Raw genomic sequence first — 24,237 nt, 5'->3', positions numbered from 1 at the left:
AAGGCCTAATTTTGTATTGGAACCTTCAGTCCAGGTTGTGTGGTGATCATTTTCAGTCAAGGTTCAATGTTGGTGGTTCTCTTCAGTCCAGGATCTGTGGTGGTTCTCTTCAGTCCAGGATCTGTGGTGGTTCTCTTCAGTCCAGGATCTGTGGTGGTTCTCTTCAGTCCAGGATCTATGGTGGTTCTCTTCAGTCCAGGATCTGTGATGGTTCTCTTCAGTCCAGGATCTGTGGTGGTTCTCTTCAGTCCAGGATCTGTGGTGGTTCTCTTCAGTCCAGGATCTGTGATGGTTCTCTTCAGTCCAGGATCTGTGGTGGTTCTCTTCAGTCCAGGATCTGTGATGGTTCTCTTCAGTCCAGGATCTGTGGTGGTTCTCTTCAGTCCAGGATCTGTGATGGTTCTCTTCAGTCCAGGATCTATGGTGATACTCTTCAGTGGGAGATTCCCCTCACATTCTGAAAAAATAGATATTAAAGTAGCACTCCCACTAAACATTTTATACGCGCACACACACATGCACACACACACACACACACACACACACACACACACACACACACACACACACACACACACACACACACACACACACACACACACACACACACACACACACACACACACACACACACACACACACACACACACACACACACACACACACACACACACACACACACACACACACACACACACTTACTGCTAGGGTGTCATACTCTGGTGATCTGGTCTTCATGTTCAGAGGTGTGTACGTATCACTGTTAGGGTCAGGATGGACACTCTGTGGACAGAAAGAGAGAGAGCGAGAAAGAGAGAGAGAGAGAGATAGAAGGAGAGGGAAGGAGAGAAGGAGAGGGAGGGAGAGAAGGAGAGGGAGGGAGAGGGGAAATGCATGAATTCTTTGAAACACCAGTCTTTCCATAATTGACTCTAAACACATTCAAGTACTGTATAAAAAACACACTCATAAGCAAACCAAATTCATTAAAAGAGACTTACTATCAGAGTGTCGTAGTCAGGGGACATGGTCCTCATGTTCAGAGCCGTGTACGTGTCACTGTTACAGTCAGGACGGACACTCGAGAGAGAGAGAGAGAGAGAGAGAGAGAGAGAGAGAGAAAAACAAACAATGAAAATAGTATGAAAAAGACAGTCATGTCACCGTAAATGAATGAAAATGGAGTTGTAACCCCCTGGGTGAACATTTAGTTTTTTGCCCAGCACGACACAGCTGAAACCCTTTTGCAACTAATAGAATCACCTGTGTGTCTGCTGTGGCATCACTTCCTCCTGTGGATCTCCTGTAATGAGGGACAGAGTGAGTTCTGCTCTGTAAGTAAGTTGATATATTACAAATACATTTTAACAGTTTTTTTAAAAACGTTATTTAACTAGGCAAGTCAGTTAAAAGAACAAACTCTTATTTACAATGACAGGCTAGGAATAGTGGGTTAACTGCCTTGTTCAGAGGCAGAACGACAGATTTGTATATTTTCATCTCAAAGATTCAATCTTGGTTGCAAGTTCAACACTCTAACCACTACGCTACCTGCCAACCCAGGTGGCCTCGTGGTTAAGGGCATTGGGCCTATTCCTTAACCTCTTCAGACTCTTGGGGCAGTATTTCATTTTTGGATAAAAAGACGTGCCCGTTTTAAGCTCAATATTTTGTCACGAAAAGATGCTCGACTATGCATGGAATTGATAGCTTTGGAAAGAAAACACTGACGTTTCCAGAACTGCAAAGATTTTCACTGTGAGTGCCCTAGAACAAAAGCTTCAGGCAAAACCAAGATGTTTCTGCAACCAGGAAATGAACAGGATTTCTGAGGCTACGTTTTGCATTATCTCCTTATATGGCTGTGAATGCGACAGGAATGAGCCTACCCTTTCTATCGTTTCCCCAAGGGGTCTGGAGCATTGTGACGTATTTGCAGGCATATCATTGGAAGATTGACCATATGAGACTACATTTGCCAAGTGTCCACACGGTGTCCTGCGTGGAAATTGGTGCGCAAAACTCAGCTGCTAGTATTTTTCCATGGGATTCTGAGAAAAACCATGCTTCCACGAACTGCACGGCATATCAATGAAGAGATATTTGACAAAACACCTTGAGGATTGATTCAAACAACGTTTGCCATGTTTCGGTAGATATTATTGAGTTAATTCGGAAAAAAGTTCGATGTTTAGGTGACTGAATTTTCGGTTAGTTTCGGTAGCCAAATGCGTAGTAACAAAACGGAGCGATTTGTCCTACACAAAGAATCTTTCAGGAAAAACTGGACATCTGCTATGTAACTGAGAGTCTCCTCATTGAAACATCTGAAGTTCTTCAAATGTAAAATATTTTATTTGATTCCTTTGCTGGTTTTTGTGAATATGTTGCGTGCTAAATGCTATGCTAAATGCTAAGCTAGCCATCAACACTCTTACACAAATGCTTGTTTTGCTATGGTTGAGAAGCATATTTTGAAAATCTGAGATGACAGTGTTGTTAAGAAAAGGCTAAGCTTGAGAGCAGGCATATTTATTTCATTTCATTTGCGATTTTTAGAAATCGTTAACGTTGCGTTATGGTAATGAGCTTGAGGCTGTAGTCACGATACCGGATCCGGGATGGCTCGGCGCAAGAGGGTATTAATGAGTTAATAACAAATCAGTGTGCTAAGGTGAAAGAATAATACAAATATATATTTCTGTCACACTCTGACCATGATTTGCGCTGTTTGTTTCTATCTTTTGTTTGGTCAGGGTGTGATAGGAGTGGGCATTCTATGTTGCATGTCGAGTTTGTCTATTTCTATGTGTTTTGCCTGATATGGTTCTCAATCAGTGGCAGGTGTTTACCGTTGTCTCTGATTGGGAACCATATTTAGGAAGCCTGTGTTGTATTGTGGTTTGTGGGTTATTGTCTATGTGATGTTTCATGTTAGCACAGTGTTTCTATAGCGGTCACGTTCGTCATGTTATTTTGTTTGCTTTGTTTAGTGTACTTCAAGTTTTTTCGTCCTTTCATTAAAGTATGCATTCACACCACGCTGCGCTTTGGTCTCCTCACTACGACGATCGTGACAGAATATCCCACCTACAATTGACCAAGCAGCGTGGTAACGGCCAGCAGTGGCAAAGAATGCAGGACTCATGGACTTGGGAGGAGATTCTGGACGGTGAAGGACCCTAGGCACAGCCAGGGGAATATCTCCGCCCCAAAGCAGAGCTGGAGTCAGCGAAAGCAGACAGGCGCCGGTATGAGGAGTCAGCAAGGCAGCGCGGCTGGAAGCCCGAGAGGCAGCCCCAAAAATGTATTGGGGGACAGGGAGAGTGTGGCAGAGTCAGACCTGAGCCAACTCCTCCTGCTTAACGTAAGGTGCCAAGGAATCAAATCAAATCAAATCAAATTTATTTATATAGCCCTTCGTACATCAGCTGATATCTCAAAGTGCTGTACAGAAACCCAGCCTAAAACCCCAAACAGCAAACAATGCAGGTGTAAAAGCACGGTGGCTAGGAAAAACTCCCTAGAAAGGCCAAAACCTAGGAAGAAACCTAGAGAGGAACCGGGCTATGTGGGGTGGCCAGTCCTCTTCTGGCTGTGCCGGGTAGAGATTATAACAGAACATGACCAAGATGTTCAAATGTTCATAAATGACCAGCATGGTCGAATAATAATAAGGCAGAACAGTTGAAACTGGAGCAGCAGCACAGTCAGGTGGACTGGGGACAGCAAGGAGCCTTCATGTCAGGTAGTCCTGGGGCACGGTCCTAGGGCTCAGGTCAGTTGAAACTGGAGCAGGAGCATGGCCAGGTGGACTGGGGACAGCAAGGAGTCCTCATGTCAGGTAGGAAGGAAGGAACCAGAGCCGGTCAGGGCGGAATTGGAGGTGAGCGAAGCAGAGGCAGTGAAGGAGTTAATGGGGCGATTGGAGGAGAGAGTTATGAGGGAGGTGCTGTGTTGGTGCCTGAGGCACGACATCCGCCCGACGGAGCGTGTCGGGGATTTGATGTCACCTGGGTCAGCTCTCCATACTCGTCCTGAGATGCGTGCTAGCCGTCTGGTGAAGAATGTGCCAGCCCCACGCACCAGGCCTCCTGTGCGTCTTCCTATCCCTGCACGTCCTGTGCCAGCTCGGCGTTACAGTTCTCCGAGCCGTGCTTACCGTGGCGGGCGTTGTACTGGTCCGGCACCGTGTTATGAGGTGGAGCGCACGGTGTCCCCAGTATGCGTGCTTAGCCTGGTGCGCTACATCCCAGCTCGCCGCATCTGCCGGGCTAGGGTGAGTATCCAGCCAGGGCGGATGGTGCCAGCCCTGCTCTCAAGATCTCCAGTGCGTCTTCACGGTCCGGTCTATCTGGTGCCATCTCCATGCACCAGCCCTCCGGTGGCAGCCCCCCGCACCAGGCTTCCTGTGCGTCTCCAGAACCCAGTGCTCCCTGTTGCTCATCCCCACACTCGCCCTGAGGTGCGTGTCCTCGGCCCAGTACCACCAGTGCCGGCACCATGCACCAGGCCTACAGTGCGCCTTGTCTGTCCTGAGCCGCCAGAGTCTCCCGTCTGTCCTGAGCCGCCAGAGTCTCCCGCCTGTCCTGAGCCGCCAGAGTCTCCCGTCTGTCCTGAGCCGCCAGAGTCTCCCGCCTGTCCTGAGCCATCAGAGCCGCCAGGAGCTGCCAGAGCCGTCAGCCAGCCAGGAGCTGCCAGAGCCGTCAGCCAGCCAGGAGCTGCCAGAGCCGTCAGTCAGCCAGGAGCTGCCAGAGCCGTCAGCCAGCCAGGAGCTGCCAGAGCCGTCAGTCAGCCAGGAGCTGCCAGAGCCGTCAGTCAGCCAGGAGCTGCCAGAGCCGTCAGCCAGCCAGGAGCTGCCAGAGCCGTCAGTCAGCCAGAGCCGCTGCCAGAGCTGCCAGAGCCGTCAGCCAGCCAGGAGCTGCCAGAGCCGTCAGTCAGCCAGGAGCTGCCAGAGCCGTCAGTCAGCCAGGAGCTGCCAGAGCCGTCAGTCAGCCAGGAGCTGCCAGAGCCGTCAGTCAGCCAGGAGCTGCCAGAGCCGTCAGCCAGCCAGGAGCTGCCAGAGCCGTCAGCCAGCCAGGAGCTGCCAGAGCTGTCAGTCAGCCAGGAGCTGCCAGAGCCGTCAGTCAGCCAGGAGCTGCCAGATCCGTCAGCCAGCCAGGAGCTGCCAGAGCCGTCAGTCAGCCAGGAGCTGCCAGAGCTGCCCCTTAGTCCGGAGCTTCCCCTCAGTCCGGAGCTGCCCCTCAGTCCAGAGGCGCTCCTTAGTCCAGTGGGGTCTTTAATTAGGGTCTTAGGCCCAAGGTCGGAGGTGAGGGTCGTCACTTTAAAGAGGCCCTTGAAGAGGGCAATGACTATGGTAGAGTGGGGTCCACGTCCCGCGCCAGAGCCGCCACCGCGGTCAGATGCCCACCCAGACCCTCCCCTATAGGTTTAGGTTTTGCGGCCGGAGTCCGCACCTTAGGGGAGGGGTACTGTCACACTCTGACAATGATTTGCGTTGTTTGTTTCTATGTTTTGTTTGGTCAGGGTGTGATAGGAGTGGGCATTCTATGTTGCATGTCTAGTTTGTCTATTTCTATGTGTTTTGGCCTGATATGTTTCTCAATCAGTGGCAGGTGTTTGTCATTGTCTCTGATTGGGAACTATATTTAGGTAGCCTGTGTTGTATTGTGGTTCGTGGGTTATTGTCTATGTGATGTTTCATGTTAGCACAGTGTTTCTATAGCGGTCACGTTCGTCTTGTTAGTTTGTTTGTTTTGTATAGTGTACTTTGTGTTTTTTTGTCCTTTCAGTAAAGTATGCATTCACAGCACGCTGCGCTTTGGTCTACTCAATACAATGATCGTGACAATTTTCACTCACCTGAACCACATGAATCCAGAGAGACAGAGGATGAGAACCAGAACAACCACTATGATTCCTACAGCTGCAGTCAGAACTGAGGTCTGTTTCCCTAAAAGATCAGATAGATGATATATGTTGATACATGTTATACATGATACATGTTATTATGAAGTGAAAACGAATATACAGCAAAACAGGACATTAATGTAATACTTGTATGTAGAAGCCTATGTAGAGTTATAAACCAAAGTGTAATGAGGAAAACTAGAAGAAAATCACCTTGAAACATCATTTCTTATTGAACATCATTTTGTATTGAAGTATTGAAGATGTAACTTTACCTGCTACAATGATCATCAGAGCTGAAGAGTTCATAGATCCTCTTCCATTCTGGGCCTCACAGTAATATTCTCCTCTGTCCTCAGAGATGATGTTAGTGATGTTGTAACTCTGTCCTGATGCTTTTGGTGAGGTTACGTTCTTCTTGTACCAGGTGTATTTGTCCACAGGTGGGTTGGCATCACTGCTGCAGGTCAGAGTCACTGAACTGCCCTCCACTATTTCACCAGAGGGACTGACTGACACTGAGGTGTTCCATGGACCATCTGGTGTAAAATACATTGTATTTATTTATAGCAACATTTGTGTTTAGTTGAAATAATTTATAAATTATTAATTCAGAGCAAAAGAAAATGTGAAACAGAATCACTAAAAATAATGATGACATTGTGGTAATGCACATTCAGGGAAATGGATGAGTCACGATCGTGTGGAGAGACGGACCAAGGTGCAGAATGATTGGAGTTCTACATCTTTATTTTTAGTGAAACTTAAAATAAACCAAGAAACTAACAACGACCGACAGTACTGAGGTGCAACATGAACTCACTCAAAAACAATATCCCACAAAGCAGGTGGTAGAAAGGGCTTCCTAGATATGATCCCCAATTAGAGGCAACGGTGACCAGCTGTCTCTAATTGGGAACCACACAAACCAGCCACATAGAAAATAAATGACTAGAACACCCCCTAGTCACGCTCTGACCTAAACACCATAGAGAACCGAGGGCTCTCTATGGTCAGGGAGTGACAGGATGTTACACACTAAAATATGTATTGATAGATATATTTATGTGTAAAACAATCTATTCTAAATTCAAGTATCAACATTGTCAGTATATTAAACTGGACATTAAAATCCCCAATGTACTTACATCTGACAGTGAGAGTCTCTTCAGCAGTGGGGAGATCCTCATGTCCTTCTACAGAACAGGAGTATCTGCCTGTATCCTCACTGCTGACTGAGAAAAGGATGTAGACAGGAGAGGAGGTGTTGCTGTTTGCTATAGGCTGTCCATTCTTATACCAACTGTAGGCTGTGATGGGGTCCAGTGTACAGTTGGTTCTACATCTCAGTGTGACTCTCTCTCCCTCTGACACAGATGTAGGATCCATCTCCAACACAACATCTGGAGTTAAAGGAAACAAATCGTTATTCTCCTCCTATATATGTCCTATGTGAAATATGATATATTTTTTCCCTGTTACATAACACTGCAGTGTCTGCATGACTGCCCTTAAATAAGGTCATTTGATATATTTAGACAGGACAGTCAACTCTGTAATCATTTCCACTGTTTTCCAGGAAGTCCTGGGTTCCATAGAATCAATAAAACAGATTAAAACACAACATTCTCATTAGCATACATACAAAACAACACTCACATTACAGCTATCTAGATATGTGTCATAGATGTGAGATGAGTGACAGATTACCTGTGACAGTCAGGGAGACAGGTGAGTCAGAAAACTTTCCTCCAGATGTTATGAATCTGAACCTGAACCCAGCAGAGTCACTCAATCTCAGGTCTGTGATCCTCAGTGTACAGTCACTCTTCTTATCCCCAAGGTACTCTATATGACCCTCATACCCTGGTGCTGAGCTCAGATCTTCAGCCTCCTTACCAGACCATTTAGTAAACCAGAAAGCTTGTTTGATCTCATGGTAACTGGGATATGTGTAAGAGCAGGATATGTCCACTGTTGACCCCTTCAAGGCACAGATACTCTGATGGGTGTAAGTCACACTCCAACACTTCTTACCTGAAATACAAGACAATATAACAGCTTTATACAATTCTAAATGACAATATCTACTGTATACACTTATGCTGTTACGTTCCCCAGCAAAAAAACTCAAATGTAACCAAAACAACAATGGGAATGAATAAAGAGTCACACTGACGAAGACAAGAATGAGACCAGTGGGCTCTGAAAGACACTCATGGGGAGTCCATTGAAAATGTACTGTCAACAACAACTGGAACAAAAAGACATGAGCGCCCACAACATTTACCCAAGAAGAGGCAAACAAAATAAAACCCCAGTTGTAACACATTCTGACTAACTGGTGACACCAATCAGGGCACCTCACCTCCAAGTATCAATGAAAAAAACAAAACAACAATGTTTAAATCATATGCTGTGAAAGTAACCAGGAAGTGACTATCATTCAGCTTTGTAGTTTTTAAACTTTAGTAGTTATTTTTCATGGGTCTTCAGTGCTCAAAAAAGAAGTGCAGTGGTGTACAGGCGCAACATGAATAATGAAAGGTATCTGGTAGAAGTAAATTCATCCATTCACTGCATTTTCATGAATTTGATTATATATCTTGAAGCCCATTCAACACTGCGTGGCAAAGCACACGGAACTAAAGCAGAAGTGGACGTCACATTCACAGAAAATTCAATAATGATTGTCTGACAACCTGAAACAAATGTTGTATGTAAAAGTCCACACTCACACACTGCTGGAGAGAAGAGATCCTCATGGTCTTTTACAGCACAGGAGTAACTGTCTGCATCACTAAAGGAGTCTGAGTACAGTCTGGAAGAGTCCTCCTTTACTTTGTGTCCGTTCTTGTACCAGATGTAGGTGGGGTTGTCAGTCAGAGTACAGGTGGTGATACAGGTCAGTGTCCTCTTCCCTGCCTCTGTGGCAGGAGTCACCTTCACCTGCAGGTCTGAATACAGAGTCAATGACAATAACATAATTAAACCAATAGTGTATTATGGATAAAATGTATAGTTAAACATCTAATAGAAATGTATGTATAAACATGATCCTGTATGTAGAAACATGATCCTGTATGTAGAAACATGATCCTGTATGTAGAAACATGATCCTGTATGTAGAAACATGATCCTGTATGTAGAAACATGATCCTGTATGTAGAAACATGATCCTGTATGTAGAAACATGATCCAGTGTGTATAAACATGATCCTGTATGTAGAAACATGATCCTGTATGTAGAAACATGATCCAGTATGTAGAAACATGATCCTGTATGTAGAAACATGATCCTGTATGTAGAAACATGATCCAGTGTGTATAAACATGATCCTGTATGTAGAAACATGATCCTGTATGTAGAAACATGATCCTGTATGTAGAAACATGATCCTGTATGTATAAACATGATCCAGTGTGTATAAACATGATCCAGTGTGTATAAACATGATCCTGTATGTAGAAACATGATCCTGTATGTATAAACATGATCCTGTATGTAGAAACATGATCCTGTATGTATAAACATGATCCAGTGTGTATAAACATGATCCTGTATGTAGAAACATGATCCTGTATGTAGAAACATGATCCAGTGTGTAGAAACATGATCCAGTATGTAGAAACATGATCCAGTATGTAGAAACATGATCCAGTATGTAGAAACATGATCCAGTATGTAGAAACATGATCCTGTATGTATAAACATCATCCAGTGTGTATAAACATGATCCTGTATGTATAAACATGATCCAGTATGTATAAACATGATCCAGTATGTATAAACATGATCCAGTATGTAGAAACATGATCCTGTATGTAGAAACATGATCCAGTATGTAGAAACATGATCCAGTATGTAGAAACATGATCCTGTATGTATAAACATGATCCTGTATGTATAAACATGATCCAGTGTGTATAAACATGATCCTGTATGTATAAACATGATCCAGTATGTATAAACATGATCCAGTATGTATAAACATGATCCTGTATGTATAAACATGATCCAGTATGTATAAACATGATCCTGTATGTATAAACATGATCCAGTATGTATAAACATGATCCAGTGTGTATAAACATGATCCTGTATGTATAAACATGATCCAGTGTGTATAAACATGATCCTGTATGTATAAACATGATCCAGTATGTATAAACATGATCCAGTATGTATAAACATGATCCTGTATGTATAAACATGATCCAGTATGTATAAACATGATCCTGTATGTAGAAACATGATCCAGTATGTAGAAACATGATCCAGTATGTATAAACATGATCCAGTGTTACCTGTGACAGTCAGAGTTGTTCCAGGGAAACTGTGTCCCCATCTTGATATCTGTGTGTTGAATATGAACTTGTACTCAGCAGAGTCCTCCTCTCTCAGATCTGTGATTCTCAGGGTGGAGTGACCTCTCTCCTTTTCTCCAACATACTCCACACGACCTGCATACCCTGGGTCTGTGGTTAGGTCCTCAGGGATCAACTCATTCCTCCAGCTGTCACTCTGTTTAGGACTAAACCAGAGTGATGATGTTATGTTATGAAGACTGAAATAAGTACAGGATATGTCCACTGTTGACCCCTTCAAGACACAGATTGTCCTCTTGGTGTAAGTCACTGTGTTGCAGTCCTGACCCTGGACACCTAAAACATAATGGAATCACATGAGTACATTATACTGTATTTTCAGTTATTTTCATAAAAGCCCCATCTTGTCAAATTATTCCACACAACTGTGAGACCAAAGCACAGGAGTTATGTCTTCAGTACAAATATTCTGATATTTTGTACCAGATTGGGGTTGTCAGACAGTAATAGGTCTTCTTATCATATTTCACCTGAAGACCTTCCCCCTTTACACTCACACACTGCAGGAGACATAAACAAAAACCAAGAGAACTGGAGATCCTCATGGCCTTTTCCCTCCTTCCTGACAGCACAGGAGTAGCTGTCTTCATAGTTAGACTGGAGACTGGGTCTTTGTACTGGGGGAGGTGCTCTCATCTAGATGTTGTCCGTTCTTAGTACCAGATGTAGGTGGGGTTGTCAGTCAGAGTACAGGTGGTGATAACAGAACACAAGCAAATCAGTGTCTTATCATTGAAAAGTTCCTGCAGTCACCTAAAGACTTGGAGAAAAAACAATATCACTGTAAATCCCATTACTAAAATGAACCAGGCTCATATCACTTGTAATACAAAATGGTTGTCTATGTTATACTGTCTGATCAGAATTATAAAAAAAACCAAGTCTATTCCACTATGTATGTAATGTGTTTATGGTATGTCTATGTGAATACTGTCTGTCTGACAGTCTATTCCACTATGTATGTAATGTTCCTGATATGGTTGTCTATGTGAATACTGTCTGTCTGTAAGTCTATTCCACTATGTATGTAATGTGCTATTTTGTCTATGTGAATACTGTCTGTCTGTAAGTCTATTCCACTATGTATGTAATGTGCTATATGGTTGTCTATGTGAATACTGTCTGTCTGTAAGTCTATTCCACTATGTATGTAATGTGATATATGGTTGTCTATGTGAATACTGTCTGTCTGTAAGTCTATTCCACTATGTATGTAATGTGATATATGGTTGTCTATGTGAATACTGTCTGTCTGTAAGTCTATTCCACTATGTATGTAATGTGATATATGGTTGTCTATGTGAATACTGTCTGTCTGTAAGTCTATTCCACTATGGATGTATTGTGCTATATGGTTGTCTATGTGAATACTGTCTGTCTGTAAGTCTATTCCACTATGGATGTAATGTGCTATATGGTTGTCTATGTGAATACTGTCTGTCTGTAAGTCTATTCCACTATGTATGTAATGTGACAAACATATTGTCTATGAATGAATACTGTCTGTCTGTAAGTCTATTCCACTATGTATGTATTGTGCTATATGGTTGTCTATGTGAATACTGTCTGTCTGTAAGTCTATTCCACTATGTATGTAATGTGCTATATGGTTGTCTATGTGAATACTGTCTGTCTGTAAGTCTAAACTATGTATGTAATGTGCTATATGGTTGTCTATGTTAATATTGTCTGTCTGTAAGTCTATTCCACTATGTATGTAATGTGCTATATGGTTGTCTATGTGAATACTGTCTGTCTGTAAGTCTATTCCACTATGTTTGTATTGTGCTATATGGTTGTCTATGTTAATACTGTCTGTCTGTAAGTCTATTCCACTATGTATGTAATGTGCTATATGGTTGTCTATGTGAATACTGTCTGTCTGTAAGTCTACTGCACTATGTATGTATGTAATGTGTGTGATGTGTCTGTCTACTTAAACTGACATGATGCAAAAATAAATTCCTAATATATACAGTTGTCATCATCATCATTGTAAACAACAACAACAACAACCACTTATTGAACAGGTCTGTATTACTGTAAACACATATTTCTACATGGATTTTTCTGAAGCTGTTTTATTCTCAGATCCCCAATTATAGGAGGATAAATGTTCAATCCTCTACAGTCCGTCAAGCTGTACAGCAGCCTAAAGACTGACCACTTGGTTCAATGACAGCTCCTATCCCCAAGCTGTGAGACTAAACAGCAAGTGACTCACACACACACACACATACACACATGCACAAACATAGTATTGAACAACTAACCTTGTGGGGACACAGATTTCATTCCCATTCAAAATCCTATTTTCCCTTACCCTAACCTTAACGCTAACGCTAACGCTAACCCCAATCCCAAAACCACACCTTAACCCTAACCTTAACGCTAACGCTAACCCCAATCCCAAAACCACACCTTAACCCTAACCTTTACCTTTTACCCAAACGCTAACGCTAACCCCAATCCCAAAACCACACCTTAACCCTAACCTTTACCTTTACCCAAACGCTAACGCTAACCCCAATCCCAAAACCACACCTTAACCCTAACCTTTACCTTTACCCAAACGCTAACGCTAACCCCAATCCCAAAACCACACCTTAACCCTAACCTTTACCTTTACCCAAACGCCAACGCTAACCCCAATCCCAATCCCAAAACCACACCTTAACCCTAACACTAACCCTAATCCCAAAACCAATCCTTAACCCTAACACTAACCCTAACCCTAATCCCAAAACCAATCCTTAACCCTAACGCTAACTCTAAACTTAACAATAAACAATTCTGTTCCCCAAAGTATAGTTAAAATGTCCACACACACACACACACACACACACACACACACACACACACACACACACACACACACACACACACACACACACACACACACACACACACACACACACACACACACACACACACACACACACACACACACACACACACACACACACACACACACACACACACAGTTATTCTTGACCCTGTTATACTATGACAGTGAACATGACCCTATTGAATGGAGATCTGGGTATTACTTGTATACTCTACTGATCATGTTTTAAACATGTAAATGAATAAACTGAACTAAACTAAACACATGAAAACACAGTCCAGGGTTCATAGTCACAAAGTGTATCAGAGTAGGAGAGCTGATCTGGGATCAGTTTAGCCTTTTGGATCATAATTATATGGACCGGCTGAGACACTTTATGAATACAGGCCCTGATGTAACAACCAAAACACAGTTCAAAATAAACCAACAAGTACAAAGATACAGTAAGTCATGTGATGTTTGGCTAAAAACATCAAAACTAAAACTGTATTTCAAGATATCGTCAAGTGTACTTACAGAGTGAAGTGAAGGAGAGAGGTCTTGAACAGTTAGTCAATTTACTGTCACTGCGTGGAAACAAGAAGTAGTCTACTGTATGTATTAGTAGAAGCAGGCGTAGCCTATGTGTGAGTTCTGTGGTTGACACATTTTAAAGTTGTCTAGTCAGGTCATTAACATGCAGGAACAGCATGTCACATAAGGGATGTTACTGTATCTAAATAGAAAATGGTCTAAAGTCAGAATACTGCAGTTACATTTCTTTATTTGAGGAGTGGGCCTACATGTTTTACAAGAGACAACATGTGACCCATTCCCATCACTCCTCATCAGCTGGTACTGAAGGTTCCAGAACAGATGAATAATATAAATATAATAATATATGCCATTTAGCTGACGCTTTTATCCAAAGCGACTTACAGTCATGTGTGCATACATTCTACGTATGGGTGGTCCCGGGAATCGAACCCACTACCCTGGCGTTACAAGCGCCATGCTCTACCAACTGAGCCACAGAAGGGGAGTATCTTTGGTACCAGTGTCCTAGACCAGAGCTCTCCCTACTGACATCTCTACATTACTGCAGACTCCAGTGTCCTAGACTAGAGCTCTCCCTACTGACATCTCAACATTACTGCAGCCTCCAGGCCTCATATGTCCCTACTAGTCATGAAAATATCTAAGATAGAAGGTAGAAAAAGTCCAAAATATATATAGAATAAAACAGTCACGCACGTAAAAGTCCTGTGTTATTGGGACTTATATTGAACTGGTGTTTGTATTGAGTGAACTAGTGATCTCAACTAGCTTGTTAGCTCCATGAAGCTGCTGTTATTCAGCAATAAACACGCATTTTTGTGAATCACACAGCTACTCTGAATGTACTGGATTGTGAACAATATGATGCGCTGCCTCTGAATTACAGCAAGACCCCATCGTTAACTAGTGAGCTAGTTAGTTAGCTGTCATTTAGCTGTCAACAGACAACAGTGAGCTGTCATTATGACAAGGCCAAGGCAAGCTGCTCTGTATATCCACTGTGTTCTTGTGTGAAAGAGATGTTTTCAGCTCTCTGATCTTCAGAACAACGGACCCAAAGTGAACCCTGACATCCATATAACTAAGTCTGTCTGTCTGTCTGGGATTATTATGTTTTATTGTATTTATTGTAGTGATGCGTTTTTTACATTTTTTTTTACATTGAATAATATTTCATGAAATTGTTTATTGCTGCTTCGTTGTTGTTATTTTATTGTCATTTAGTTTTAGTTTTATTTACAATTTTTATAATATTTAAAAAATATATATTACCTTACATAAAAAACTGCATTGTTGCTTAATAACCAATTAATAACCATTTCACAGTCAGGTCTACCTGTTGTATTCGGCGCATGTTTCAAATACAATTTGATTTGTGTGTTTAGGCACATAGTGAGATGGTCGGTTTATAGATGGGGTCACTCACTATTACTACATCCTTCTGCCTTTTTTACGTCTGACACTGGGATTCTGAATATCTAGAAGTCTGAGCCGTCAGTGGACGGGGACGGGAGGGTTATTCTACTAGTTGATATATGGAATTGTTTTAAGGTGGTCATACCATGGATCATTTAGCTATTTGATTTTGAATTATAGTACCCCTTTAGGTAAAAAAGGAGAAGAACTAATGTTTGTGAGAGCAGGCAAGTGACTGCAATATAGTCTGCCTGGAACATGCCCCATATTCAACTGTAATTCAATTCAAAAATAACATTTATTTATCCCCTGTAGGGGCAACTACTCGGCACCCTATGGCATCAGGCTGGCACTGAGTCTCACAATGGCATCACAAGGGGTCACATGTCCAGTCACATGACCATACATACACAGTAAAACACATGATAACAACAGATGTCATCCCCCTTAGTGTCTACAACATGGTCATCATAGAGGAGGTTCACTGGGCAAAGATCCCTTCAAGTTCTAATGATGATTTCATTTCCATGTTTCACAGTTCAGGCCGAGGGAGATTTACATTTACAGTAGAGAACATAGAATTAGAATGTAGAACTTTGATACTCTCTATTTCCCCACACCTACAGTACAGAACATAGCGAGTATCAGAGTTCTACATTCTAATTATAGCTCCCCTCACCTACCGCACAGAATGGAGAAGGGGGAGAGGAAGGGAGGGAGGTGACCACAGTCAAAATACAAGGAATGTAGGAACAGGGTGCTATTTGAGATGGCACATAGAACCTATAACTGTAGAAATGTATACGGTGGAATAACCAGAAATAAACATACTCACCCACTGGAGTCATGAGGGGAGGAGAGGCCCACCACTAGAGTCCTGAGGAGAAGAGAGGTCCACCACTGGAGGCTTGAGGAGAAGAGAGGTCCACCACTGGAGTCCTGAGGAGAGGAGAGGTCCAACACTGGAGGCTTGAGGAGAAGAGAGGTCCACCACTGGAGTCCTGAGGAGAGGAGAGGTCCACCACTGGAGTCCTGAGGAGAAGAGAGGTCCACCACTGGAGTCCTGAGGAGAAGAGAGGTCCACCACTGGAGTCCTGAGGAGAGGAGAGGTCCACCACTGGAGGCCACCACTGGAGTCCTGAGGAGAGGAGAGTCCACCACTCAATCACCACTGGAGTCAGGAGAGGGGAGAGGTCCACCACTGGAGGCTTGAGGAGAGGAGAGGTCCAACACTGGAGGCTTGAGGAGAAGAGAGGTCCACCACTGGAGTCCTGAGGAGAGGAGAGGTCCACCACTAGAGTCCTGAGGAGAGGAGAGGTCCACCACTGGAGTCCTGAGGAGAGGAGAGGTCCACCACTGGAGGCTTGAGGAGAGGAGAGTTCAATCACTGGAGTCATGAGGGGAGAAGAGTGCTCCACTGGAGTCATGATGGGAGAAGAGTCCTCCACTGGAGTTATGAGGGGAGAAGAGTGCTCCACTGGAGTCATGAGGGGAGAAGAGTCCTCCACTGGAGTTATGAGGGGAGAAGAGTCCTCCACTGGAGTCATGAGGGGAGAAGAGTCCTCCACTGGAGTTATGAGGGGAGAAGAGTCCTCCACTGGAGTTATGAGGGGAGAAGAGTCCTCCACTGGAGTCATGAGGGGAGAAGAGTCCTCCACTGGAGTCATGAGGGGAGAAGAGTTCTCCACTGGAGTCATGATGGGAGAAGAGTCCTCCACTGGAGTCATGAGGGGAGAAGAGTCCTCCACTGGAGTTATGAGGGGAGAAGAGTCCTCCACTGGAGTTATGAGGGGAGAAGAGTCCTCCACTGGAGTCATGAGGGGAGAAGAGTCCTCCACTGGAGTTATGAGGGGAGAAGAGTCCAACACTGGAATCCTGAGGGGAGGAGAGGTCCAACACTGGAGTCATGAGGGGAGGAGAGGTCCATCACTAGAATCTTGAGGGGAGGAGAGGGCTAACACTGGAGTCACGAGGGGAGGTCTTCCCCTCAGGAAACATTGTAGCTAAACCTCACAGTAAATCAATGTTTGATATATAGCATGTATTTCTTTATTGTTGAAGTGTTTTGGTTAAATCAGAAATAAAACTACTGTAATAGTGGCTAAGCTCCTTGTGGTGGGGTCTGGTAGTGCAGTCTGTGTATACTATGCCCCCTGTGGTTGGGTCTGGTAGTGCAGTCTGTATATACTATGCCCCTGTGGTGGGGTCTGGTAGTGCAGCCTGTCTATACTATGGCGGGGAGACAGACAGACACACAGACACATGTTTTAATATACAATTTTAATATACAATTATAATTAATATAACATGTAAAAAACTGCAAATGCTTAAATGTATGTAATGTACTGATTACATTTTTTTTAAATAAAAGCAAGCAATATAGGATTACGTAATATAAAACATAAAAATAAGTAATAATGTCTGACAGCAATACAAAGTAAATCATTAAACACATCAGGAGAAACTTGGCCCAAAAGCCAAAAAACAATAATAGAAAGCTGTTATCAATATTATCCACATTAGTTACTGAGGAAAGTAGTACTATTGATGTTATAAAACATCTGTATATGGCAAAACCCCATAGAAACAGATCAGAAATGTAATCTTAAACTACAGATAGGAAACAGATTGGGACACAAGAAAAAATATGGAAATGGGAAAATCCCATTGAAAAAAAGCAGAAGCATAAACCATCCCATTTATCATCATAATAAGAAAATAACAAATATATTCCAGCATTTACTCAAAGCTAAAGTTCATGGTCTGGAAAACCATCTAGATATGGTTGCAAGAGAATAGAGGTGTGAGGCCTGGCTTTGGATTGGAACCGTAGCTCTTTAGTCCAGATTCAGTGGTGATTCTCTCCAGTCCAGATTCAGTGGTGATTCTCTCCAGTCCAGATTCAGTGGTGATTCTCTCCAGTCCAGATTCAGTGGTGATTCTCTCCAGTCCAGATTCAATGGTGATTCTCTTCAGTCCAGATTCAGTGGTGATTCTCTTCAGTCCAGATTCAGTGGTGATTCTCTTCAGTCCAGATTCAGTGGTGATTCTCTTCAGTCCAGATTCAGTGGTGATTCTCTCCAGTCCAGATTCAGTGGTGATTCTCTCCAGTCCAGATTCAGTGGTGATTCTCTTCAGTCCAGATTCAGTGGTGATTCTCTCCAGTCCAGATTCAGTGGTGATTCTCTCCCAGATTCAGTGGTGATTCTCTCAGTCCAGATTCAGTGGTGATTCTCTCCAGTCCAGATTCAGTGGTGATTCTCTCCAGTTCCAGAGATTCAGTGGTGATTCTCTCCAGTCCAGATTCAGTGGTGATTCTCTCCAGTCCAGATTCAGTGGTGATTCTCTCCAGTCCAGATTCAGTGGTGATTCTCTCCAGTCCAGATTCAGTGGTGATTCTCTCCAGTCCAGATTCAGTGGTGATTCTCTCCAGTCCAGATTCAGTGGTGATTCTCTCAGTCCAGATTCAGTGGTGATTCTCTCAGTCCAGATTCAGTGGTGATTCTCTCCAGTCCAGATTCAGTGGTGAGTCCAGATTCAGTGGTGATTCTCTCCAGTCCAGATTCAGTGGTGATTCTCTCCAGTCCAGATTCAATGGTGATTCTCTTCAGTCCAGATTCAGTGGTGATTCTCTTCAGTCCAGATTCAGTGGTGATTCTCTTCAGTCCAGATTCAGTGGTGATTCTCTTCAGTCCAGATTCAGTGGTGATTCTCTTCAGTCCAGATTCAGTGGTGATTCTCTTCAGTCCAGGATTTGTGGTGGTTCTCTTCAGTTGATGTTCTGAGGTACTTTTCTTCAGTCCAGCTTCTGTGGTGATTCTCTTCATTCCAGGTTCTGTGGTGGTTGTCTTCAGTCCAGCTTCTGTGGTGATGTTCTGTGGTGGTTCTCTTCAGTCCAGGTTCTGTGGTGCTTCTCTTCAGTCTTCTGTGGTGCTTCTCTTCAGTCCAGGTGATCTTCTGTGGTGGTTCTTTATTCAGTTCCAGCTTCTGTTCTGGTGATTATTTTGGTGGTTCAGTCCAGCTTCTGTGGTGATTCTCTTCATTCCAGGTTCTGTGGTGGTTGTCTTCAGTCCAGGTTCTGTGGTGCTTCTCTTCAGTCCAGGTTCTGTGGTGGTTGTCTTCATTCCAGGTTCTGTGGTGGTTGTCTTCATTCCAGGTTCTGTGGTGGTTCTCTTCATTCCAGGTTCTGTGGTGGTTGTCTTCATTCCAGGTTCTGTGGTGGTTCTCTTCATTCCAGGTTCTGTGGTGGTTGTCTTCATTCCAGGTTCTGTGGTGGTTCTCTTCAGTCCAGGTTCTATGGTGGTTCTATTCAGTCCAGGCTCTGTGGTGGTTCACTATCTCTCTGAGGGGATGTGTCACTGGGTGAGTCTCTCACATTCTGAACAAACACACACTTTATACACCACTTCATAAAATGACACACACACACACACCTACTGCCTGGATGTCACTCTGGTGACCTGGTATTCTTCTTCAGAGATGCACTTGTTACTGTTAGGGTCAGAATGGACACTCTGTAGAGAGAAAGAGAGAGTGAGTGAGTGAGTGAGTGAGTGAGTGAGTGAGTGAGTGAGTGAGGGAGGGAGGGAGGGAGGGAGGGAGGGGAAATGCATGAGCACTTTGAGACACCTCTATCATTTTCTCTAAACACAAACACATAATAAGAGACTTACTGCCAGAGTGTCATAGTCAGGGGGCGTGGTCTTCATGTTCAGACCTGTGTATGTGTCACTGTTGCAGTCAGGATGGACAATCTGTAGAGAGAGAGAGAGAGCATGGTAACAGTGAAAATAGTGTGAAAGTGACTGTTGTGATACAGTAGATTAATGTCACCAGGTGTGAAGGTGGAGGTGTAACTGATATAATCACCTGTGTGTCTGTTGTGGCATCACTTCCTCCTGTGTATCTCCTGTAAAGAGGAACAGAGTGAGTTATGCTCTCTACTGACCTCTAGTGGAGGTTAATATACATTTCATATTTAACCCTGGTTAGAAAATCCTCACCTTTTCAGAGTGCAGTAGATGGTGAGTAGCAGAGCTCCAGCAGTCAGGACAGCCCCCACCCAGACCACAGGAACCCAGGGAAACACTGCTGCAGGATTTACTGGGTTTAAGTTTCAAGAGGTTAGAACACATATCTGTTTGTATTTATTATGGATCCCCTTTAGGTCCAGCAAAATTAAGCCAGTTCTACAATGTTAAAACATTACAATACACTCACAATAGATTTCACAACACATTAAGTGTGACCTCAGGCCCCTACTCTACTACCACAGATATACAATACACAATCCATGTGTACATGTGTTTATATTTCATACCTGTCAAATCTGTCATCTCACAGAGCACCAGAAATAGACAGTACATGACATACTTACACATAACATTAATATGGACAGGGATGGAAGTCTCTGTCCCTTTAATGTTGCTAGCTTCACAATAGTATTCTCCTCTGTCCTCAGAGCTGATGTTAGTGATGCTGTAACTCTGTCCTGATGCTTTTGGTGAGGTTACGTTCTTCTCGTACCAGGTGTATTTGTCCACAGGTGGGTTGGCATCACTGCTGCAGGTCAGAGTCACTGAACTGCCCTCCACTATGTCACCAGAGAGACTGACTGACACTGAGGTGACCTTTGGTCCATCTGATGTAAAAGACAGTGGATTTAAAAAGATAACTAATTAGGTCAGTTAAAAATGTGATATACATTTTCCACAATTGTAGTTTTCCACACAATTATTTTTAGAATCACCCTCTTATTGAAGATGATCAATTCAAGTATAGTTAATTAAAGGTTTAAACCCCTTGTACTCACATGTGACATTGAGAGTCTCTTCAGCAGAGGGGAGATCCTCATGTCCTTCTACAGAACAGGAGTATCTGCCTGTATCCTCACTGCTGACTGAGAAAAGGATGTAGACAGGAGAGGAGGTGTTGCTGTTTGGTATAGACTGTCCATTCTTATACCAGCTGAAGGCTGTGATGGGGTCCAGTGTACAGTTGGTTCTACATCTCAGTGTGACTCTCTCTCCCTCTGACACAGATGTAGGATCCATCTCCAACACAACATCTGGAGTTAAAGGAAACAAATCATTATTCTCCTCCTATATATGTCCTTTTATGTGAAATACTACACTTGGTATTTTTCCATCCGATACCACTACTGTGTCTGTATGACTGCCCTTAATAAGGTCATTACTGTAATAAATGTGAGATTAGTGACAGATTACCTGTGACAGTCAGGGAGACAGGTGAGCCAGAAAACATTCCTCCAGATGTTATGAATCTGAACCTGAACCCAGCAGAGTCTCTCAATCTCAGGTCTGTGATCCTCAGTGTACAGTCACTCTTCTTATCCCCAAGGTACTCTATATGACCCTCATACCCTGGCACTGAGCTCAGATCTTCAGCCTCCATACCAGACCATTTAGTAAACCAGAAAGCTTGTTTGATCTCATGATTACTGGGATATGTGTAAGAGCAGGATATGTCCACTGTTGACCCCTTCAAGGCACAGATACTCTGATGGGTGTAAGTCACACTCCAACACTTCTGACCTGAAAGACAAGAAGACAATATAACACCTTATATAAATGTTTCATTACAATATCTACCGATATACACTGATGTTGTTTATGAAGTAGAAAATCAAACAAGTTTAACAGTTTACATTCGTGAGAACCATAATTTGAATAATGATCCATATTAATTGATTTATTGGCATAAGTCTCACAACCTGAAACAAACATGTATGAGATGTTTATTTTTTAAAACACACTCACACACTGCAGGAGAGAGGAGATCCTCATGGCCTTTTACAGCACAGGAGTAACTGTCTACATCACTAAAGGAGTCCGAGTTCAGGCTGGAAGTGTCCTCCTTTACTATGGTATCGTTCTTGTACCAGATGTAGGTGGGGTTGTCAGTCAGAGTACAGGTGGTGATACAGGTCAGTGTCCTCTTCCCTGCTTCTGTGGCAGGAGTCACCTTCACCTGCAGGTCTGAATACAGAGTCAATGACAATAACATCATTAAGTATTAAGTATAAAATATAAAGAAACTAACAGTGAATATACATCTATCAGTATGATAATTTGTTCAGTGTTACCTGTGACAGTCAGAGTTGTTCCAGGGAAACTGTGTCCCCATCCTGATGTCTGTGTGTTGAATATGAACTTGTACTCAGCAGAGTCCTCCTCTCTCAGATCTGTGATTCTCAGATCTGTGATTCTCAGGGTGGAGCGACCTCTCTCCTTCTCTCCAACATACTCCACACGACCTGCGTACCCTGGGTCTGTGGTTAGGTCCTCAGGCATCAACTTATCCCTCCACCTAGATCTCTGTTTAGGACTAAACCAGAGTGATGATGTGACAGTATCATAACCACTGCCATAAGTACAGGATATGTTCACTGTTGACCCCTTCAACACACAGATTGTCCTCTTGGTGTAAGTCACTCTGTTGCAGTCCTGACCCTGGACACCTGAAATATAATGGAATCACATTAGTACATTATACAGTATTTTCAGTTATTTTCAGAAATGAACCAAATTCTGTATACATGCTGTATGAGATTCCATATTAGATTCACACTCACACACTGCAGGAGAGTGGAGATCCTCATGGCCTTTTACAGCACAGGAGTAGCTGTCTTCATAGTTACTGGAGACTGAGTATTTGTACTGGGGGGAGGTGCTCTCATCTAGATGTTGTCCGTTCTTGTACCAGATGTAGGTGGGGGTGTCAGTCAGAGTACAGGTGGTGATACAGGTCAGTGTCTTCTGTCCCTCTGCAGCAGGAGTCACCTTCACCTGCAGACCTGAAACAATATGTATAAAACCACATACACCTCTGTGTTAACAGGATGGTTCATATATTTATCCTGTAATTCATTATGATTTATAGTTGTATCATACAGGGCAGTATTACCTGTGACAGACAGAGTTGTTCCTGGGAAACTATGACCCCAGTCAAAGTTGTTTGTTTTAAAAGTGAAGCGATACTCAGCTGAGTCCTCCTCTCTCAGATCTGTGATTCTCAGGGTGAAGGGACCTCTGTATGTTCCAGTGTATTCCACACGAGCTGCATACCCTGGGTCTGTGGTTATGTCTTCAGGGGTCGACTTATCACTTCTAAACCAGAATGATGATGTGGTGTAATAATAACCAACAGTACAGGATATGTCCACTGTTGACCCCTTCAAGAGACAGATTCTCCTCTTGGTGTAAGTCACTCTGCTGCAGCTCTGACCCTGAACACCTGAAACATAAAGAGGACATTATTTCCACAGTGGAATCGTGAGCTTCAGTAATCTAAAGTAGTTAAGCCATCCTGTCTTGTCAAAGTGTTGCAGTTTGGTTAGACAACTGTGAGGGCTGTTTAGCAGACAGCAGAGTTTTACTTGAAAAGGTTATACTAGAATACTGAGTTAAATTCATACTCACAAACTGCAGGAGCGCGGAGATCCTCATGGCCTTTTACAGCACAGGAGTAGCTGTCTTCATAGTTACTGGAGACTGAGTATTTGTACTGGGGGGAGATTCTCTCATCTAGATGTTGTCCGTTCTTATACCAGATGTAGGTGGGGTTGTCAGTCAGAGTACAGGTGGTGATACAGGTAATTGTCACCGATTTTTTCCAACTTGAATAAGTCACCTTCACCTGCAGAGCTGGAGTAGATCACAACATTAAAACCCTGAATCACCTGTTCTATAGTTTAATCACATGATGCAAGACATTCTCAAACTCATTTAATTCTCAAATCTGTTTCATATATACAAATCCAATTTCTAGATCTAAATGGACAGTAGATATTAATTCAACAGACTAGCAGTATACTAGCAGAGTCACTCCAGGACTGCCAGTATATAGAATGTTACCTGTTACAGACAGAGTGACTCCAGGACTGCTAGTATATAGAATGTTACCTGTTACAGACAGAGTGACTCCAGGACTGCCAGTATATAGAATGTTACCTGTAACAGACAGAGTGACTCCAGGACTGCCAGTATATAGAATGTTACCTGTTACAGACAGAGTGACTCCAGGACTGCCAGTATATAGAATGTTACCTGTTACAGACAGAGTGACTCCAGGACTGCCAGTATATAGAATGTTACCTGTAACAGACAGAGTGACTC

General features: G+C 43.2%; 1 protein-coding gene across 1 annotated transcript in view; it reads right to left on the bottom strand.

Annotated features, from left to right (window-relative positions):
* Positions 1-23,770, bottom strand: part of LOC118371350 (B-cell receptor CD22-like) — a 50,880-nt gene extending 27,110 nt beyond the window's left edge. The window contains exons 1-7 of the mRNA XM_052528056.1: positions 23,542-23,770; positions 23,027-23,356; positions 22,695-22,916; positions 22,206-22,580; positions 21,880-22,098; positions 21,328-21,654; positions 7,059-7,313 (exon numbers count right to left, since the gene is read on the bottom strand). Coding sequence (XP_052384016.1) covers positions 7,059-7,313; positions 21,328-21,654; positions 21,880-22,098; positions 22,206-22,413 — 1,009 coding nt within the window. The 5' untranslated portion in view covers positions 22,414-22,580; positions 22,695-22,916; positions 23,027-23,356; positions 23,542-23,770. The remainder of the gene's footprint in view (positions 1-7,058; positions 7,314-21,327; positions 21,655-21,879; positions 22,099-22,205; positions 22,581-22,694; positions 22,917-23,026; positions 23,357-23,541) is intronic.
* Between the last annotated feature and the right edge of the window lie 467 nt (positions 23,771-24,237).

This window comes from Oncorhynchus keta, chromosome 10 (assembly GCF_023373465.1).
Source record: "Oncorhynchus keta strain PuntledgeMale-10-30-2019 chromosome 10, Oket_V2, whole genome shotgun sequence".
NCBI lineage: Eukaryota > Metazoa > Chordata > Actinopteri > Salmoniformes > Salmonidae > Oncorhynchus > Oncorhynchus keta.
Note: the sequence above shows the minus strand (reverse complement) of the source record. Positions and strands in the feature narration are given on the sequence as shown.